Below are 22,367 nucleotides of genomic sequence, written 5' to 3'. Positions count from 1 at the left end.
TCAAGGCCAGGTTGGATGAGGCTTTGAGCAACCTGATAAAGCCAAAGGTGTTCCTGCCCATGGCAGCGGGGTTGGAACTGGATGATCTTTCCAGTCCCTTCTAACTCAAACCATTCTATAATTCTATTTTTCCAAACAATCAGATTGCACCAAAGTGAAGAGGAATAGCCAGGAGAAGTTCTTGCCTACAGCACTCACCGTAGTCAGTCTTTCCAGTGCTGCAAATCTCTCATCCCAAGTAGCTGCAGATTTTTCAAATGCTTCATGTCGCTTAATTAATTTTTCCACTTCATCAACGCTCTGACCTATTTCACGGCTGGATAGGTAGGGCTCCTGTCCCAGCAGCCAGGCCTCAGCCACACTTGCATCTCTTGAAAACTGGTGTACCTCCAAAACTAAGCAAAGAATGCACAGATATCAGCACCATTAATGTCAAAAAGAGCATCATAAAGTCATCAGGCATCTTCTGAATTTTCTTAAAAACAGTTTGGGAAAAATGTAAATGTTTCTGGCTAAGTACTTTCCTTAATTAAGCTCACTGAAATAATAATGTAGAAGACACAAATCTATCCTGTTGGTTTTGATTTGAGGAAAAATAAATGTTAAAGTCCACCATCACTTCTTCTATAGACTCTTGTTTTGCAATTTCAGAGTTTCCGTTTTGTTCTAATCTGCTGTAACCCATTCTCTTCAGTGAAGAAAGTCTGTTATCTGCTGGTTTTCTTCCTCACACTGCCCTGCCTACAGAGCAGCTAGACTGCAGGCTGGACTTCCCTTCAGCAAGCAGTATTTCTCTACTTTATGCTTGTCTATAGTGCTACAGTTCTGTCTTCACAGCTGAAAAAAAGCTTACACAGTTTTTGTGAATGAGATCAAATAATTTTGATGAATAATATGCCGCAAACACCCAAAATGAGGAACAATCGCTCATGCTACTGCATTTCGTACAGCCTGCTGAGGCTCAGAAACAACGAAGAAAGTACACATTGCAGCCCTGAACCCCAGAGAATTACCGCAGTGCACTGCCAGTTTTGAGATCCTGGACACCTGCCTGCTGCAAAGGCTTCAGGCACATATGAGATATGGATCACTTTGTTAAGAGTATCAGAACAGGGCTGCTGTTGCTGGTGTAAAACTTGCAAAATACTGCACTGCTTAAATTACAGCTTTTGTCAGCAAACATCAACAGCTCCAAATTTGATCATACAGAGTAAGACTTCTGGTGCAGGTTTCTCAGTTTCAAATTCTCAGTTATTTTACAGTCCACAGGTGTGACTCTTACTGTTATTACAGTACAAACACATTTGCAGGCACTGTTTGTTAGGGAGTAAGGAATGCTCAGAAAGACACAGTGAAGAGAGTTAGATACGGCCCTCCCCAAAAGAAATCCAAGAATGCCCTTACTCAGTCTCAGCCACTCCCATCTGTCTTCCCATTTGTCAATCATTTCTTTCCTCTTCTCTGTCAGCTGCAGAAGTTTTTCCTTGATCTGGATAGAAGAGGAAAATGCAGGACTGTTATACCAGCACCAGGCTCACCCCACCACAGTGCGTAAGCTGTAACCACCAGCAAAAGGCACTACGATTTATGGACAGGACACACTGTGCTAACATTGTGCTAGACTGTCAGAAAGTGACTTAAATATGAATGTAACAGCTGTTTTTCTCTTCAAAGTATAAAAAAATACGGCATTTGTATTAAAATATGACATTTGCCAAAGCATACAGTATCTGTTAAAACCACAGCACCAAGACTATTTGATAAAAGCAGTATAACAGACAAACAAATCTAAATAGTGCAACTGTTACATCCTTTTTCTAGCAAATAATGCAAATCGTGCTGCCCGTAATGGTTACAAAAGCCTGCAGTCACCTGTGCTAACACCACCAACGTGCCAGGGTAAGCCCCGTGTTATTGGTGGGGTGAATACTGGCTAGCGAAACCTCCCAGTGCCTGAGCAAGTGTTTCTCCAAGGATAGTCCACAGCACTCGTGTGCAATGCAGACACAGAAAATATCACCTTCCTGAGTGGGCAGCATCGTATGGCATCTGGCTATCCTCCCTCCACTGAAGGGAGGCAGGATGAAACCAAGGCTGAGCCTCTTACCTCTGGCCAAGAGAAATCAGAAAATAAATCAAGGCCTTAAGCAGTCAAATACATTTTTCTCTTAGTATTCCCTGGATTTGTTCCCCATGAGACAATTTTTTCCCATTCCTTCCTCTAGCAGGCCTCTTCATAGTATTGCAGTTCCCCTGTACAGAATCCAAGCTGTCTCACGGTTGCCTCTGCTCTTGCTCAGAAGTCTTGGGAAGTCGCCTTTCCCAACACAGTCACCCCAGAGCTTTCACTCTGCAGCACTGAATAGAACAGCTTCCTTGCATTTCCTGTACTGAAAATGATACTTTAAATTTAGGTGCCACCTCGGCTTCCTAACACAGAGTTAAATCATGCATTAATTTCACAACAGCAGAAGCGCAACAGTCCCTGAATTAATGCATCTCATTATAAACCCACATCTCATTAATCTGCGTAATCTACATTACACAATGCAAGTTTCTCCAGGTGAAACGAAATTGACAGGCCAGCTGCACTGCTGTTGTTACGTGTTCAGCAATCACAGTACCTCTTCTGATGCATAGTGTTTTCTTGCCAGAAGAGATTTGCCGAGCTCAATGCAGGTAGTAAAGCTGTCGTTTCGGGCATCGATTTCTGCTTTGATACCCTGGTGATTGTTCATTAGCAGCTCAACAGACGAAACATCCCTAGAACGATCAATCCATGTTTCAGAAACATGTATTGCAGATTTAACAGCTGTTACATTTTCAAACAAGTAAATTAACCCACAACTGTAATGATAAAAAATTAATTCCTAGATTGTCTTCACAGTTCAGGAACAAGATTGCTCTCAGCCTTTCCTGAGGACTGGCACCATTCTAGGCTAAATTGGAGATCAAATAAACACAAATGGGTGTAACAATCCTTTTGGACATAATTTTACACTGCAATTACCTCAGTAGCCACCAGCCTCTGCTGGGCAAGCAAGACACAAAAACAAGCTGCTACACCACCACCAGATTTTGACAGCCTCTCTCTCTCAGAATTTCTGGCCCAGTGATCCTGAGTCTTTTCTTCAGCTGACCTGCAGCCTTATCTTCTGATTGGGAAGAGATACCCCACGTTACCTTGGCTTTTCCTGGGCCTCTATCTGTCGGATAACGTCTTCCATCCAAAGCATGAGATCACGAACCATGCTGAAGAACCGGAACTTGTCTCCTGTATCCACCAACCTAACCCTGCGGCCCTCACAGGCATCCAACAGCGCCTTCCAGGCTTCTAGGACCTCATTTTCCCTCTTCTGGATGTCATCAGCTTTGTCTCCAGCATAGGCAGCCTGAAGGCGTGCAGCATCCTCCTGCAGCTGTCTCACCTGGCGTGTTTTATAAAAGAAATACATCAGCGTTTGCGTACTTTTGAGTCACAAATACAGGGACATTACAGCTGCTAATTCATCATTTGAATGGCTTTCTAAAGTCACTGTAGATACATTTGGTCTGTCAATACTATGAAGGTTTGTTCTGTCATTAAGGCAGTAAATGCCTGTGAGAATATTTCTTAGAGAAGACTGTTGGGTCAAGGGGCCCCTAAAATAGCAAAGATTTGCTACTGCCTACCCCCCCCCGTAAAATCGGCTGCTGAACCAAAGTGACTGTTAAATGTTAGGGCAAATGGAGACCGTTTTCATCATCAAATTTTCTCTCTCTCACACAAGTGACAATGCCACTCAGGAAATCCTGTGTTAAAACCACTACTCTAACTGTCGGAGATGATGGTTCAAAAATGTTGATAATGACTTCAAACAGAAGAAAACTTGGAAATTCAAAGATCCTTCTACTACCAGAAATCTCTTCCTTCCAAATACTGAAATGGGACATCAAATGCTATTTCTTGACTGTTTCATGTATTTCTTGAGCCCAGAATAATTTTATTATTTTCTAATTTTTTAAAAATGATTATTTTTAATTTGAACATCAAATTAAACAGCTTTCTGATTATAGACACAGAGAACACCGCTGCCACAATGATGCAACTCAGTGCTCCAGCTGTTTCACCCAAAAAATATCCTAAGTGCTTTCACCTAAGTGCCCGTGCTATGATTACAGATTCCTTCATTTAGGTCTTGTTATAATTACCTTTTTGAGACTCTGGGATTGCTCTTCTATGAATGTCTCTCATTTTATGTATAAAATGTAAAGCTTCTGAAAGTAAACACTTGGAAAATCAAATGGTTGCTGTATCCCCTTTACTCTACTGTAAACAACTATGTAAATTGCAACATAATCAAGAATTGGCATGCAGCTCGGGCAGAAAAGCTATCTTTTATGACCTCCTGGGATAAATGCAGTCAGTTATAATTCCTCCAATCCTTATGCAATTTAATCTCTTTCGCAATTCTCATTTTGGCAGTTGAGCCTTGTTTTTTTGGTTTAGCATCCCCTGTGTGCTATACGAGCAGCTGCCACCTTCTATTAAACACACCTTGGCTTCAAAAGTTTTGGAATTAGATAAAATCAGATAAAATTTTAGCCTGGACTATGTACCTTAAATCTCTTCAGTCTGCTGTTAGGAAGTATCAGAAAAAGCAATATTTAAGTCAGAATGGCCAGCTTCATAACCGGTCAGAAAGCTTCTCTGTAGTTCTACAAAGCTTTGCCTCTCAGAAAGGAAAAATAAAAAACACTCAGCTGCAGAGGGTTTGGTTGGGGCTTTCTGGTGGTGGTTTCTTTTTAAAAGGAAAAAAAAAAACCAATCAGGCTTACACATTCCTTCATATTTGTCCCTGTCCTCCAAGTATTGTTTGGCATAGCAATTCTTCCATGGGATGGGATAGTTGTGTCTTGCATTCAGTGAGGTAAACATAGCAGGAGGAGCAGGAAAATCTAAGGTAGCTTCCAGCACAATTAATATAACACCCAAGAACAATGTTAAGGACAGAAAAATCTGAAACCTGTGTTCACATTACCTCTGGCACATTACAATTCTTTACAGATTTAGTATCTGTTCAATGTCTTTCAGAAACTGACTGTAGAGACAATGCATTAAGTCAAACGAACCTTTCTTAGTCCAATGTGAATCCTTTTCCCCCAGTGCCAGCCACACAGCATAGTGCTGGAGCTGCCGCAGAAAAAAGTCCCCTGAGGAGCTGAAGTGTGTTACCCTCCATCCAGCCTCTATTCCTACACATTTTGCAGGCTTAGACTTTCAGAGGACATCACAGCTTTCCGCTTTACTTTAAATCATTACAGAGGTTCTCTGCCTTTATGATTTCTTATTCAGCCAGGGACAGGAAATGAAATATCATTCAGCAATTACCTACATATTCAGAAAACTGCATACTTATGGATTTCTATTTTAGATAAACTAATTAACCTAATGCAATGACAGAGAAGCAGAAATGACACAGGCAAAATTCTTCCCACAGAATATACTTGGAAAGCAGCTGGCAGCAGCACTGTGTCTCCCAGCCACAGAGGAGCCAAGAGCAGCAGCAGAACTCTGCAGATTCCTATACCCACAGACAGCACCGCTCACTCGCTACGCACCTGTGTGCCGAGAGCCTGGATATCATGCTCAAATGTTGTGTGCATTCTCTGTAGTGTTTCCACTGTGTTTTGGTCTCTACCAAGCTCTTCAGGCAGTTTCTTATGCTTGTCTTGAATACGTCCCAAGATCTCCTTGGCATCATGGTAAAATTTGTGCAGTTCATAAGAGGCTGCTAGAATTTGTGTTCTCGTGTCAATGAGCTCCAGTAGATCAGCCCAGGCCTCATTGAGTCCATCCTTCCACTCTGCAATTGTTGCAGCATCTGAATGTCCAGAGTTGATAAGCTCGTCTGCCATGTGGTTAACAGTATCAACACGCTCCTGTCCAATGTTCCCAGTGTCTCGGGCGAATTCTCGGAATCGCTCCTGTAGCATCTGAAACACAGAGAAATGGACTCAGGTAGCGCTGTAATTACAAATTGATTTGAGCAAACCAACCACCCATATCTATTAACCATCTACTGCGTGCAGCATCCAGAAATGGAAGGTCAACCAGCAGCCACATCCAAAGAACTTACTGTTACATGTTCGTAGTCCTGTCCCAGCTCGTGGGATCCTGCCACCACCTCCCTTTCAGCAATCCATTGCTCCAGGTCATCCACCTCACGGTTAAGTTGGAACAGCCTGTGTCTCTCATCCAGCTTGCCCCGTCTCTCTTCAGCTAGATCCTTCAGGCCTGCATACAGCTTATCCACTTTGGACTGGCGCATACTGATACGCTCACTGGAAAAAACAGAGAGCAATGAGTCCTCATCGTCCTTGACAAATAATAAAAGTAAACGGGGAAAAAAATACCTACAAGGAATAGAAGTCACTCTTGTATTTAATCCACTGAATGCAAGTTTGCTGCATGCACAAATTTGACTCAGACACTGGACCAACCCTCTGCAGGCACAGCTGAAGGCACTAGCTAGAAACCTTCTCTGCCCTGTACATACAATGCCCCTGGCTTTAGAGAATGAAGCTGAGAACTATGATTATTTGGACCACAGATCACACCAGAGCCTTCTTCCAGAATTACAGGCAGGATCTGGGCTGCTGAGGCAAGCAGCATTTCATTTGCATTTAAATTTTGCTTCAAAGTTCAGAAGCACGTATGGGTTTCCTACTCCCTAAAGCTCAGCATTTCCAAAAGTGATTAATATTTGTGTTTGCCATATCTTTTGCTTATATTTTGTCTAAGCCATGTAGTCCTAGCAAACTGCCTTTCTTCTGCCTCCTATAGTCGATTGTGTTATTCTAGTAGTCAGCTAGGAAACCCACTCTCATCAGAAATTGTGATGACCACAAGAGAGTGCTTTTGAGTTAAATAACAATCCTCCACAAGAGGCAGAGAGTGTCTAAGACAGCCCTATCTTCCTAGCCATGAAGGCAGAGCAGTTAAACACATTCGCCTCACAGTCAAATCAGCCTTGTAGTCAAAGCCAACAGAGAATTTGTTTTGCTTAGCTGCTGCTCTCACAGCAAAACACTTCTTAAGCTTCCTGAATCCTCCCGACAGGAAAAGCCATTTATGAAAGTTAAGATAAATTTACCAAAACCAAGACGTTAATGTGCCCAGACTTGGAGTCTCTGATGCTACTGGAATCTCAAAGGAGACAGACCTCAGGGAGCCCTGCCCTATGGACAGAATGATAAATGACTGTGACCCTATGGGCTGGACATAAAATTGGTTCTAAGAGTGAATATGGACCCTTGTCTCTCAGAATTGCCGTATCTTCACAAGGTTCAGCGGTGCTGGCAGACCTGACACCCTAGCCTGCATAAAGAATACAACAGACATTTATTGGAGGTGTCCAGTACTATCCAGAATCCAGCAGCTGCACACTTTGACCTTGTTCAGGACCCTGTCTTTGCCCAAACCAGGGTCACACCACATGCATCTTGAACTGAGCAAGGCTGAACTCCTCTTCCTCTGTACACTTTACTGAGCTACTTACTCTTTGATGTATTTGAGTGTCAAAACAACCCAATAAAGTGACCAAACTACTAAAAGAACGCACAATCCAACTTAAAAAGGCCATTAAATACCTTTCTGGGTGGTTATCTGCCACCAAAGTTCTGCTGGTCTTTGAAAGCTGGTGCACAGTTTCAGCATAGTCTTCGACAGCTTGTTCCAAAATCTGGTGTTTCTTCAGCATGGACACTGCACTCTGTTCATCCTGTAATGGCGATAGAAAATAATAGCCAAATCCCCTACTCCAGAGAAAGACATCGCACAGCAAGTTCAACCTGGCGTGCAAGCAAACAGTAGTAGCCAGAAAGATTTATAACAAACTGCTCCCAAGTACAGCTTGAAGACAAGTTGTTCTGACAATCACATATTAATAGTGGAGTTCACAGCAAATGGTACCCACAGAAAGCAAAACAACAAGTGAAAGAGTGAATGCAACAACCCCTCTGGGATGTAGAACTAAATTTCATCAGCTGTGCATTAAGCATGTTAGATTTCGTCTTCTGTGAAGCTGTTTGTGCACTGGCGACTCTGCAGGGCTCAGAAAAAATGGAACACTCTTCAGGCTTTTCAATGTCAGCCTGGGTCAAAGAAAAGAAACCCTATGGAGTCCATGCCAAAGGATTCTCCACCAAAGTGCCTGGAGAAATTCCAATCAAAACTTTCTATGCATTATTATGACTAAGAAAAACAACTCTCAGCTCTCAGTATTAACTGGTATTGTCAATAAGCCTTCTAATTAAAATATTTTTTGTGATGTACTATTCATATTAATATTCTGTTTTATTTGCATTGCTTAGCTTTAAAAAAGAAAACAAATGCTTTTTAACTAAAGACTCAATATCCGTGAAATGTGTTACACTGATACAAAGCTAAGTTTTATTTTATCAGGGCAACGAATGCAGTATATTTACGTAAACAACAAATAAGATACAGCATTCTTACACCTCCTTGAAAAACAGAAGTTCACCTACTCTTTGTTATGGTCTGATGTTCTTCCAGTTTCACTTCCCTGGGAGTAAAAGCTGATGACTAATGGCATGAACTGAGTGACCATCAGGCCTGTTTCACAAACAGGGGCACCATGCTGTTCCCAGTGATTCAAAACTAATAGAAAACTTGACACAACTGGGCTGTGTTGGTAACTCTGACCTTACAGCAAAGACAGGCACACAGTTGCCATCTACAGTCTGAGGATGCTTCATTGGCTCAGTGCAGCAAGGCCTATCCTCCACACTATCTGAGGTGTCATAACGGATAGAAGAGATAAACATTTGAGGTTTCACAGGGGAATTAAATTTGTTTATGTTACCATTACATTAGTGACATATTAAATTAGGCCACCTGCCACCCCTCTAGCTAAGCAATTAAAACCAAACTAGTATTGGTGTGGAGCTGCTCACTTTGGCTTTCTCTTCTGACATCATGTAGAGCTCCTGCTCGCTCATCCAGGCCTCAGCCTCAGCAGCATCAAAGTAGTACTGCTGTGCTCTGTGAGACTCCTCAAGGCGCTTGTGGCGTTTCTCTGTCTCCTCGATTAGGAGGTTCCACAGTTGCTGCAGGTCTGCAAGTCTCTGCTGAATTGCTTCAGCATTGGGGCTACTCTCAGTAATAATGTTTTGACTCCTCTCAAAAATGTCATCAATACGAGGCTGATGTCCCTGGATTTCCTTCTGAAGGGTCTACATGGGAGAAAAGCAGATTGATGAGACACTGCACCAAACAAATAAGAAATGCCAGTCAGGCATCGTAATTCAAGAGGAGCAACAAAATACATGCCATCAGCTCACAGGGACAAACTGGGGACCATTGTCACCCCTGAACATGCCACCACCCAGTGCTCACACCGCCTTCTCCACAGCACATCATCACAGAAGCACCCATCATTTCAGCCCAAGCCTTTCTTTCCTGAGTTAGTCAGGACTAAGGAGAAATCCTGGGTATGGAACTCTAACAGCACCTACTTACCTGATTTTTCTTTATTAGTAGCTGCACAGTCTGTAGATTGTGTCCATGATCAGTAGACGTAGCTATAGCCATCCTCTCTCCGACCCACAACTGAAAGCAAGAGAAGAAGAGTACATCTAATTTCAAGCAACCTCAGATACAGTTATGGCAGCAGAGAGAGGCAGGTTCATAAAACATGCAAAAAGCAACATCACTCAAACGTGCTATTAAAAGACATCATCAACAGGTTTCTTCCTGATAGCTCAGCAACAGGTGGGACATTTTGCTGTCGTCTGGGGAACAGGATTTTTTTTATACTCACAATTTCATCTTCCACATCCCGGTTGAACTGGTGGATTTCTTTGGAAGCCAGCAGGTTTGCCTTTCTTTCATTCAAAGGTTCCAACAACTCCAAAAATTTCTTCTCTACAGTAAGGCGCTTGCCATCTACTTCATCCGTACTCTTCCCTTCTTGGCTTAAAGCCCGTGCCTGGCTTTGCAGCTCCTCTATCTCCTTCTTACGAACATCCATTTGATTCTCCAGCATCTAAACAGAAACATGGCAAAAAGACCCTGAAAACTGAGGTAAAAGCAGTTGATACGATTAGGGTACATCAATAGCTCCATAAGAAGAGAAAACAGAAGCTGGTCAGTAGGATCTACCACATTAATAATTCCTGTAGCATTCATATTGCAAAGAACTTAAACACAGATTCATAACTGTGGACACCTGCTGATATCCCTCAGTTATATCTGCTCGTGCAAATGGTGACTTTGGGCAACACAGCTGTATCTGTTCTATTAATCATTCACAAGCTATCCTGAAGAACTTTGGAGCACCGCTAATTGCACACGAGAGCTTCACTGCTCCCTGCTGTCCTTGCTACTCCTTGCTGTCTTTCCAGCAGGGAATCAGGCACCGGCCAGCTTCAGACAAGTCTGAATCAGAGGCAGGCAGCCATGTACAGAGAGGGAACGATTGGCGACTGGAGGACTACAGCAGAAGACAGAACAGAGTTATTAATGTGGGGAAGGAAGGCAGTAGGAAGTAGATATTGTATGAAGAAATTTACAGCCGATTTATTTCTGTGCATATTTCTAGTTCTCCTTAAAGATATATGAAACAACAAGAAGAAAAGTAAATAAATTCTTTTCTAAACTGAAAGGATGCCCATCTATTCCTTTGAGAACAGGTATCTGCTGTCTGTCTGCTGTGCAACCTGTGCTCCATTTACCTGCTGCTTCTTCAACAAGATGTTTACACTGGTGAGATCTTTTCCGTAGTCGTCCGACTGAATTTGGCTCTCCAAACCATTCAGCCACTTATCCAAATCAGCACAGCTCTGGGTAAAAAGCTCCGCCTTGTTCGCATCAAAGAGACGCTGAGCCTTGGTCTGGGTAGTGGATTCAAGCTCTTCCCACATTTGATGGAGACCTGTCAGCTTTTCTTTCACTACAGCTTCAGTCTCTGGTTTCTCTGCAATGAGCTGCATTCCCTCCTGCAAAGCAAAGAGTAACAAAATGGTACCTCCTCAGGAGCACTCACAGACCATTAGTTAAATTATTCTCATTAGTAAGCACTCAGGATTCCTCATCTGCTGGCAGCATCAACCACTCATTTTCTATCTCCAATTATCCAGTGACTCTTTCCAGAACATCATCTCCCAGGTCCATCTGTTGCCAGGAAGAGGGTTTCTTGACAACGGGAAGGTCAAGCAATGGGTCCTTTCTCTTCCCCACTACACATGTTCCTTTGTGGGAGCTACTGGGGACACTACTCGGATGGGAGTGGAGCAGGCCGCCCCAATGCACCAGCGTGACAGCAGAGGAGGGAGCTGCAGCTGAACAAGCTCCGTCTTCAGCTTCTATGGGCTAGTTCACTGGGAGGGCAAGGAAGATGTACCGTGATGCTGGGAGAGGGAGCTTACGGCACCAAAACTGAGCTGTGCGACTAAAGAAGGTTATGTTGATGGGTTACTGCAATTACCATGGGTCTAAGTTAATATCGGAGAGGAACAATGTTCCTTGGGAAGTAGGAATCCTGCACCTAGCCCCAGCAGAGCACTTAAGAGATCTTTTTCCCTTTACAAAGATTGTATTAGTTTTGGAAATACTTTCTTTACTTCTAGTTCTCTTCTGCACCTGGGCGGTGCTGACAAGGGACAAAATCTATTCAGATGCAAATTCAAAACCCAGCACATTTAATAGCTGCAACCACTGGTAACTTTAATACAGAGATTGTCAGCTGTGGCTTGGTATAAAGCTTTGGTACTTCGCTGCAATCTGATTTTTCAGATGCAAAGGATAAGGATACATTAGCATCACTAAAGATGTATTTCCAGTACTAAGAGCAGCCTTCTAATTACACTATTAAAGGGTACTGCTATTTGGAGATCACAGAAAAGCCTCTAATGGGATACAGAGTGCCAAAGTGGGAGAGGAAATGAGCAATTAAGCTAACTTACACTGAACAGAAACCCACTGTCAGAGCTAAAGACGAGACTCCTTAGTGTTCCAGAACTGCACAAGAAATGGGGGGAGAAAGTACAGCTCATCACAGCATATTAAAGCTTTCAAAGTAACTTGATACAGAGCTGTGAATCTTAATTAATCACAAAACTGGCTGTACTTCACTTCATGCACTAATTTTGCATGGGCAAAGGTACCCTGATTATAGTCCTGAATGAATGAAAACAAGCATGGCAGCATGGGAGCCTAAATTCAGTCATTTGCCTATGTTTTGCTACTTCCCAGAAAGTACTTCTAATTACTAGCTCAAATCACAACACTTGCCCCTTCTACCCACTGGGTATGACAACTAGGTTATGCCTTCCTCTTAACAGATATGAAAGACTAGATAAAATTAAATTGGCAACTTAGCCAATGATTATACTGTGAAAATGTCTTATATAAAAACCACTTATACATCAATGAAGAATAAAATGGGTTACACGGAGAAACAATGCGATAGATACTTATTCTACAGCAATGCAATCTCCTTTTTCCTTAGCTGGAGAGATGACTCAAAAACCAATTCTGCAGAAGAAAAGATCCCATCTATCTGCATAAACATCATTGATAAAGATGAAGGCATTGTTCAGACGTTTAGTTACCTTTTCAATCTTCTCCAGCCATTCTTTGTTGGATGCAAGTTCTGCCATAAATGCCTGATGTTTCAGCCATTTGCTATGCAGGTTCCTTGCCTCATCATAGGACATATCCTGGGCTGTAAGCATCTTCTCATTGATCCAGAGTGAGAGCTGGAAAGGAAAATAGACAAATGTTCATAACAACATTTTCAGTGGGAAATAATGCAGGGTATCAAAATGCCACCAGATCAAAGATAAAGAGGCACCATTACAGAAGAGTTGTAATAGTTTTAGAGATCACTTTTGTGCTAGATTTAGAGATTGCTTTTACTCAGGGCTCAGTCAAGGATCCACCTCTTTAGCAAATAAATATACACCTCCATTACATAAATAACCCACGACCCAAGCAAGTGGAAACAACTCCACGATGAGCAAATTCAGGTCTCATCCAGCTCAAAAGCAAGAGAAACAGGGACATGTGTCCTACTTATTGGTCGCAGCGTACTTTTATACTGCTTTTCCCTTGCAACATTAGTCAACCTGCTACTCAGGACTTGAATGTCACCTCCACACCCCTGAGGAACCTTACTGACGCCCTGAGGAACCTTACTGACGCCCTGAGGACACGAGGACACTGCAGAAGTACACGCTAATGAAGCAGCATGCAAAAGGCAGTCTTCAGGATTAAACAGAGCCTCAAGGTAAATGTTCCAGGGAAATACTGAATGAGGAAGTCTGAATCTCTCTACTCAAAAGTCTTCAGAATGGAGCCGGTTTCGTACCATCAATTCACAACACATTTGTACCTTCCCCCTCCACCCCCCCAAGTCTTTTATCTATAAAGGTTTACATAAATCAATTTGTTTATTTGTCCAATCTCCAGGATGGTTTTGGTACTCAGGCCTTTCCTTTTTCCATGATATAAATTCCAAGACTGATTTCATTGTGATTTTCTACAAATACAAAGACACTGAGAACAATTTCCAGATCAACACTAGAGAAAATCAATACTTTAAGAGATAGCTTATTTGCCAAGGGCAAATAGGATGTGAAAGTGATCACAGCAGCCAACGTCAAATTTCCTCCTAGGGCGAGTCTGACTGCTTTATCTATCCCTTAGGTGTGGATAAAACCCACATTCACAGGAACATTTACGGAATTTGAAAAAGATTCATTTTCCACATATTTAGAGTCGCCTACCCAAGTGGAAAATGTTAAAACACATCTAAACTTTGTTTCTAGAAGGGCACTTCAGCAAGGCATGTTGTCCTGCTGAGGAAGCACCCTGGCAAGAAGAGTAACAGAGCAGAGGTGAGACTCACCAGTTCTCTGCCATGTACTCAGGATAAAGGGCAACAAATCCATTTAGCATTCACAAACCTTTTTTAAACTGTCCCTTAAAGGCACTGTTAATCTCCTCTAAAATGAAGAATTTATCAGAGCAATCAAAGAAACACCTCATTAGATCTTGTTATCAAGTCTGAAGAGAAATATGCTCATGTAAATAAAGACCTTCCATGGGCAGCTGTACAAATGGATGTTTCTTCTTATAACAGAGAAGTGCAAATAAAAAATTTAAGGGGGGACTATTAAAATCTGGAATTTGCAGCTACCACAGTCACTGGAAATCAGTATCTCTGGTGCAAAAGCAGATTTACAAACGAAGACAGCAATTCCCTAAAACAGTGTCTCAGATCAACACTTGGAGTGTTTATTTCTCCAGTATTTGCGTCTGCTATCAGTTCCCTGAAAGCTCTAACACTCTGACACAAAACCCAGGCATGACCTAAGGGAAATACAGAGACGAAACTCTTGTAAATCTGGCAGAGCAACAAGGGGAGGTGAAAGAGCACTGACTGCTGCTCTACTTCCCAGACACTGCAAATACTGGAGTTGACACAGCCTATCTTGCGGCGTAAAGCTCACAGCCGCCTGCACTGCATGACAAAACCTGCCAGCACACTCTGTAAGCAGGCAGAAAAACTTCTGACGTGCAGTCTCGCCAAATGCTTTCACTCTGGCATCCCTAGAGAAATTAGCCCAGACAGTGCTGGGACTTCTAAGCACTTACAGGGAAGATCGGTTTTAATTTCTTCTAAGGTGAGCTCTGAGAGAGTAGGGAGTCAAAGAAAACTAAATGAAAAAATTTATCATGTCTCCTCAGGATTTTCTGCCATCACACTTTATTTCATTCACTCAGTGATTTATTGAACACATTCATATTTATGGAATGAAAGAAACAAAAAAAGCAACACCCCAGGATTAACCTGTGACAGTTTATCTGACTACCAACAACAAACTGCTGCGTTTTCCCTCGCCTGTGACCTGGAGAAAAGATTTATCGTTGCTGAGCACTATCCTGGCAGCTCTTCCAAGTGCCACTGAGCCTGCCTGCCGCCTTGCCTCTGAGTCAGAGGCAGGAAGGAGCCAGGGGCAGGAGGCCACACTTACAATAACACTTCAGTGCAGAGTGACCACTGAGGAAAGTGGCTGCCCTGGGGAAGAAGCACACTGCAGAAAACACTCTTCCTTTCCTCAAGTTACAGACGGATGGGAAACCATCCTGAAGGTGGCGGGCAGGAAGGCCAAAGGATCATTGCCAGGTGAAAGGGAGACTGGTTCAAATCTGTTTTCTAACAATTCTCAGCTTTACGGCCGGTGCTAGTGAAAAAGCAAACGACAAGGTATTCCCTTGGCTCCCTTCCACCGCACAGGACAGGGGCACTTCATCACATGATCCCTCCAGCCCAGCGTAGGTATCAGTGGGCACTTTGTAATCATGCTAATGCAAATTCTAAGTCTCATTATGGCTGTCTTCTCAGAAAAGCACCATTCAACTATGGTCAAGGCTAATGTCCTCTCAAAAAGGACTGGAGAAATTTGTAACGTTTTGGTATTGTAAGTTCTGTCTTTGAACCCTGCCGTGGAGACATCCATGCTTTAGTGGCTGGAGACAAATAATCAAGGGGAAAGGCATTCAGGCAGCCAGACACTAGCGCTTTTATGTTTTTCTTTTTCTTTCCATGATACAGGGGAAAGCACAGATCCTAGAAACACAACCGCACTGTCACAGAGGCTAAGAAGAGCTCCAAGAGCCAGGGAGACTTTTGTACTAGAGATGTTACAGAGGAAGGAAAAAGCTGCTGCTAATAACAGCACATTTTTTGCTAATTTATCATGTTTTCACTACCAAGGAAGGAGGAACTTAAGCCAAGTTCATGGCTAGCTTACGCAATGCAGGAAAACAGACTGCATCCAGGCAACCAAGCAGTAAACATTGTTTGCCCGGTTTATGATCCTCATTTTGTTTGTTTCTTGTATGAAATCCCAGCAGTGCAATAATCCATTCAGACACACTGCAGTGTCTTCCAGTCTCTTGCAGCTGGCTAAGAGGTGCAGCTCATGTACTGACTCTTGAATTTACAAGCACAGCTTTGTCACAGCCAGTTCTCTTTGCAGGCTTCAGATAAGGATAGCTAGTTTTTAATGCATGTCACCGGCAAGGCTCTTTAATATCTGTCAGGACTGCACAAAACAACCTGAAAATTATGTGATTAATTCCTTTTGCTAGGAACAAGATTATTCCTAGCTTAGAATGTTGACTTCAGTGTAAACAGTCCATGTAAGTCACTAGAAAATCTGGAAAGGATATCTTTTTTTAAATGCTCTAGTACTTAACAATTTTAAACACACGCAAACTATCAGACAAATAACACATTAAAAATGATCCAGGTTAATCCTGCTCCCCTCTTGTTCCTAATCTCTTATTCTTCTGACAATCGTTTTGTAGAAATCACTTGAAATCTTCTGCCACATACAGCTGTGGACAAAATTCTTGGTGCGTTCAGTGCTAATCCCACCAGACTCCATGTGGTTAATTTATACCACAGCAGCAAAATCTTCACTGCTTTTAGCAATTCTCCCTGTCTTTAGCTTAGATGGCAAAAGGAAATTCAGTTAATGTGAGTAAAAAACCAAACAATATTTTGTTTGGGAGGGGTAGGGTTTTTTTTTAGTTGTTTACTCCACACTAAATACTGCTGGATGACTTGACTGCAAAATGTTGAGTATTCCAGTCCTTGTAAAACATGGGGTAAGAATGCTCTTCTGCAGGATGCAGCTTTTAGCAACAGAAGTGAAAAGACGTTATTTACCTCTTGACAATCCTGAAGAAACTTTTGAAGATCTCTGTTATCTTTCAGTCTCATCAGAAGTTCACTGGCCGCTTCACGGTTCTTCCTATGTCTAGTTAAAAAAATAACAGCAGAGAAAAAAGCCTTGAAATAAGCATTTCATTCAAACATATGATATATTCATTCCTGTGTTCCCTTTGGGATACACATGTCGAATAAGTATGTGATGTGTGCTTTGTACTGCTCTTCAAATGAAGGACAGTACTTCATTTTGAAGCTCAGACATGCACATGTTATTTAATGTGCTTACTGAAGTGCAGCATCCACTTCTTTTTGTGACCAGTTAAACACACAGGGAAATGTTTGAAATCAGCGGGATTTCATTGAGTGTTATGTACAAAATTAGATCCACTATTTTCAAGACCACAGGAAGGTTCAGACTGTCTGCCAAGTAACACAAGAAAACTATCTGCAAAATCGCAACAATAAGATTGCATATTACGTGGCTCTTGCTGTGTGTACTTGCTGTAACGTTCTTTATAATACACCTTCGCTATAGCTCAGCGTCGCCTTCCCCTGAACAAAGCTCGGGTGGTTTATACAACCTTCCAAGTGCTGTTTTAGCAAACAACAAACATATGGGACACACCTGCACGCTTCTGCAAATAGAAGCCTCGTGTTGGAACATATTTTTAAGACAGAAGAAAAGGTTAGTCTAGAAGCCCTATTTTTAATTCACAACTATTTGCCCCTTGAAGGATGAGTCACTCTGGCAGTCCCAAAGGTCTTGCTGGGTTCTTCAGTTAGACATGGTGCCTGAAGAGCTGATTCCCAAGCTACCTCTGAACACGTTTTTAACTGATCCTTAATTTGGAGTAGTTATCCCTGTCCTTCAGTACTTTCATTATTGATGAGGTGATTTAGGTGGGGAGACAGAGTAAAGAAGATAATTTTACGTACTGTCCATTGTGTTAGGTATGTTCATATTTCACCGTACAAGGCCTTAAAGTGAAATATTGCTGCCCTTTGCAATAACGTAAGATAAATAAGGTTAGAGAGAAATTATTATAAGGGTGGCAATTTATAAGATGATCTCAGCACATAACGCAATAGCTAAATAAATCCATATTAGTGGAAATCTCCAGAGACTCACGATACTCCAAAGGACTATAAATTACATGTTGATGACAACAACTGGATTAGGACATCACTTTTGCTGATCTACAATAAACTACCACAGGGAGCTCTCTGCTACGAATTTCCTCACTTCAGAAACACAAGGAATACATTTCACATAAAAGCAGAAGGTCTGTAGGCAGAGGAACAGAAGAAAACCCTTTACAGAACTACAAATTGCTTCTCTTATGTCTCAACAGCTTCACCTGAATAACCAGGCAAGCAGCATCTATTTAGCTGTACATCAAGAAAACTGATTTACAGATCAGATGGCAAGGAAGACAAACATAACTATCAAAGCAAGAGGCTGGACTCCAAGCCCAGGTAATTCTGAAGTTTTGACAAGCGTTCTCTGAGAGAGCACAGAGGAAAGGACACACAAGCTGTGCCTCGGGAAAAAATCTCTGTAAAATAGCTAATATAATTTGGTTTCATTCCGCTCTTTCTTGGCTGTTTTTTATACACCTGGGCAAATACAGTGCATTACTCAGGTTGCTAAAATGAAGCAAGGAATTATCTGAGTGATTTTATCACGATGATTTCATAGATTTAAGGCTAGATTATATTCTCAACTCATGTCTTCAGGAAAAGACACGAGCTGTGAAATTGAAAGGAGAATATTCATGACATTTGAATAGAGTTAAGATTAAGTACAGAAGTTCTTACGTTGAGAGTTTAAACAGCTAACAAATATATCACCCAAAGAGTGCTGAAAATACTAATTTTGTTAACTTTAAAGGGAAACCATGCAGGGATATCAAACTGATGATGACATAGCTTGCTTTCTCTTTTTTTTCATTTATCCTCAGCATAACAAACATGATCTTTGATGCTTAGAGCTATTGCACTGTAAGAGCCTGTTTGATTGTTCAGATCCTGGAATAAGACTGAAAGAATATTCTCTAAAGAAGAACAGGGCTGAACTGTAACATAGTTTAAACTGGATACTTGAAGATATGGTAGTAGTATTCCAAGAATGTACACTGCAGGAATAGGCAGGTATTCCTGTATTTTCATCACAGATTTGATGTTATTTTTTCTGCGAATGAAAGGCTTTAAGGAGTCATTTAGTTCATTCTCCTGACCCAGACTGGCTATACCTCAATATTATTAATTCCTTGTTCATGTTTCCCTAAATTGTTCTTTTAAAAGCTCCAATAACAGATTTTGAGTTTCCTGTGCGTAACTACCCCTACCACTAGAAAGCTTCTCCTATCATCTACTACCAGTACGTTAGAAGGGTGTCAGGCAGATGGACTAGAGAAGAATCCTTCACAACACTATTTTTTATCCAGATCCTAGAAGAGGGTGGTGTTAAGGAGGCTGCCTGGTCACTCTGCTTCCCTGGCTGCGTGTGTGAAGGCCCCAGCTGAGCCAGCCGGGAATGCTGGGGAAGCAGACAGGCTGGACTGCAGCTCTGCTGAAGGCTACAAGCACTCAGACATCACTGGAGGGTGAAGAAAAGCATCAAGCTTACTGCTTAGCTGCTGATTGCAGTCATCACTGTCAACCCCCTGCTTTTCCAAGACACACACAGCAGAGAAGGGCCAGAAGCTCAGACCCTATCACACTTAAGGTTCTCAATGACTGCTTCTTATTGATTTGGTAAAAGTTGTGGAAGAAGATCTCATGCTTGCGCAAAAGAGTTTGCTCTACTGAAGAAGCAACCTCAGATCCAAACGTCCAAGCTCAGCCAGACCTGGTAAAAGAGTGGATAGGCAATGTACCATAGTCAGTTAAAACATGGGGGCATCTCCCTCTGTGGCAACATTAAGAAGAATCTAAAACAAGAAAATGAGATCCGTTCAGCACAAGGAGGTGTCTGATTCAAATTAATCCAGAGCAGAGCACTGAAGTTTGCCACTATGTTCTACGCTGTCTCCCCAGAGGCCCCTGAGAATGCTAACAATGCTGAAAACTGACAAAACCACTTGCGGTTTAACTGTTAGCCCTATGGGTTTCAGAGCCCGTGCAGGAATAATAAATCTTACATGTAGCGTGAATGCAACTGCCAGCTAAGAATACTGAGATACATGCAAGGCTATCATAGCACCTCTGGCTGTTCCAGCAAACAATAGGCACTCTCCTTTCTGAATGGGCAGGAATAAAAATTACTGCTGTTCTCTGTTGAGCAGAAAGCTGCACAAACACAAAAGTTGATGAAGGACAGTCCCAGATCACAATCTGAGTCAGATCTGCTACTGTCTTTAAACTCAGTCTCCTTTGTGAAATCAGAGAGGCCATGTGTAGGCATACAGACTAGGGCAGTCCCCTTACACTCTTCCAACAGAAAATGGAGGAGAACATACTTTCCCTCCGTCTGGCAGAAACAGCAGTAGTCACCAAAGCAGGGACAGCTGCACTGGGGAGACCAGCTTCTGGGTGGAAGTGTGGATCTGCTGGAGGGTAGGGAGCTCTGCAAAGGGATCTTAACAGGCTGGACCGCTGGGCTGAGGCCAATGGCATGAGGTTCAACAAGGCCAAATGCCAGGTCCTGCACTTGGGGCACAACAACCCTATGCAGTGCTACAGACTGGGGGAAGAGTGGCTGGAGAGCTGCACGGAGGAGAGGGACCTGGGGGTAATGGTTGACAGCCACTGAACATGAGCCAGCAGTGTGCCCAGGGGGCCAAGAAGGCCAACGGCATCTTGGCTTGCATCAGAAACGGTGTGACCAGCAGGTCCAGGGAGGTTATTCTCCCTCTGTACTCGGCACTGGTGAGACCACACCTCGAATACTGTGTTCAGTTCTGGGCCCCTCACTCCAAGAAGGATGTTGAGGCTCTGGAGCGTGTCCAGAGAAGAGCAACAAAGCTGGTGAAGGGTCTAAAGAACAAGTCTTACGAGGAGCAGCTGAGGGAACTGAGGTTGTCTAGCCTGGAGAGGAGGAGGCTGAGGGGGGACCTTATTACTCTCTACAACTACGTGAAAGGAGGTGGTGGAGAGGAGGGAGCTGGCTTCGCCAGGGGAGGTTCAGGCTGGATATCAGAAAAAAAAATTCTTCACAGAAAGAGTCACTGGGCACTGGAATAGGCTGCCCAGGGAGGTGGTCGAGTCACCTTCCCTGGAGGTGTTCAAGGAATGGGTTGATGAAGTGCTTAGGGACATGGTTTAAGGGAGTGTTAGGAACGGTTGGACTCAATGATCCAGTGGGTCCTTTCCAACCTGGTGATTCTATGATTCTTTCCTAGCTGGAAAAGGCAGCTACTGATAGCTTTATTCAAGCCCATCTTCCTCCTTCACCCTTTCTCTATTTACATATTCGCATTTGCTCTTCCCTATGAGCTGCAGAAAAAGACTGTGCTGAAGTGTTTCTCTCCTATTGCACAGCTCCACTCTACTTTTGCTCTCTCCTCTCCTTCCTTAGCTTGATATAGATGTGTCTATTTAGATGGTAAGCATTTTAGGACAGTGTCTGTCTACTCTGTCAATGGACAGCAGGGTCTCCTCTGGAACAGCTTGAAAGCACAACTGTAAAAAACACTATTAACAATATTAAAAACTACAAAGAGCTCCATATGGGAAGTATGAAGCCATTGCACATATTTGTACTTGTTTGTTTTGGTCCTTTGTTATACATCCAGGTGGAGCTCGGTTGGGAGAGCAGTTTTTGTCAAACCAAAGAGGCTTCCTTTGCTACCACTCCCACTACATCCAGCCTGAAGGCTTTGTTCTTGAGGCTTATCAGCCTTACAGACTCCAAGAGCAATTGCACGGATTTCCTGAATAGCAGCCCACCGGATGGTTTTTGCAGTGCTCTGCATAAATAGCTTTGGAATTGAGGAAACGTTGAAAAAGAGCGGGCTTAGAAAAAACCCCAGTCTCTCAGACTCGCCTGTCACTCAGAGTAGGAACTCCAGCACTCATTCCACAGCCAGGGCTGCAGAAACCTCTCTGCAGAGCACACAGGACAGAGGACAAAGCTGTCTCCCACTCCAGCCACCTCAGAAAGCGCTGGAAGAAGCAGCTGACCATTTGCTACTATACCCTTGGATGCCATCTTTTAGTATTCCAAAAGTTGCAGAAAGACGACAACTGACCAGAAGACCAGGATCAACTCCTCCTGCATTCATAAGTGGATGGGAAAACTTACAGCACAGGACACTGGAAGTCAGAGAGTGTAAATAAGGAAAACTTATTTTCTGACTTTCACATTGATTGCTTTCACATGATCTCCTCTTCCTGCCCTTTGCAGATTCTCTTTGGGATCTAAAGAGAGTCAAGCTGATTAGAGAGAGAATGAAAAAATGAAGAAGCCTCAGGGTCAGGTGTCAGAGGGCTCAGAGCCCCTCAGCAAGCTCTGGGAACAGGAATATCTGCCTTTCTTGAAGCCACGAGCTACAGCTAAAGTGGATAAGTACAAAGAGGGATACATCTGCCAAAGTACGAAAGGCACAATGTTTTCTGAAATACTTCAGTTCAGTTTCTCCTTGGAGATAAAGGCATCAGCATATTTCTGAGATTACT

The 22,367-nt window shown here is 42.7% G+C and overlaps 1 protein-coding gene across 1 annotated transcript in view; it reads right to left on the bottom strand.

Moving 5' to 3' along the window:
* SPTBN1 (spectrin beta, non-erythrocytic 1) overlaps nt 1-22,367 on the bottom strand; it is a 56,204-nt gene that overhangs the window by 12,469 nt on the left and 21,368 nt on the right. The window contains exons 16-28 of the mRNA XM_009560968.2: nt 16,746-16,836; nt 12,616-12,762; nt 10,738-11,001; nt 9,825-10,049; nt 9,524-9,613; nt 8,959-9,237; nt 7,633-7,763; nt 6,120-6,324; nt 5,602-5,976; nt 3,184-3,428; nt 2,625-2,763; nt 1,405-1,489; nt 199-395 (exon numbers count right to left, since the gene is read on the bottom strand). Of these exons, the coding sequence (XP_009559263.2) occupies nt 199-395; nt 1,405-1,489; nt 2,625-2,763; nt 3,184-3,428; nt 5,602-5,976; nt 6,120-6,324; nt 7,633-7,763; nt 8,959-9,237; nt 9,524-9,613; nt 9,825-10,049; nt 10,738-11,001; nt 12,616-12,762; nt 16,746-16,836 (2,473 nt within the window). The remainder of the gene's footprint in view (nt 1-198; nt 396-1,404; nt 1,490-2,624; nt 2,764-3,183; nt 3,429-5,601; nt 5,977-6,119; nt 6,325-7,632; nt 7,764-8,958; nt 9,238-9,523; nt 9,614-9,824; nt 10,050-10,737; nt 11,002-12,615; nt 12,763-16,745; nt 16,837-22,367) is intronic.

This window comes from Cuculus canorus, chromosome 3 (genome assembly GCF_017976375.1).
Source record: "Cuculus canorus isolate bCucCan1 chromosome 3, bCucCan1.pri, whole genome shotgun sequence".
NCBI classification, from domain to species: domain Eukaryota; kingdom Metazoa; phylum Chordata; class Aves; order Cuculiformes; family Cuculidae; genus Cuculus; species Cuculus canorus.
The sequence above is the reverse complement of the archived record's forward strand: the minus strand, read 5'-3'. Positions and strand labels throughout refer to the sequence as shown.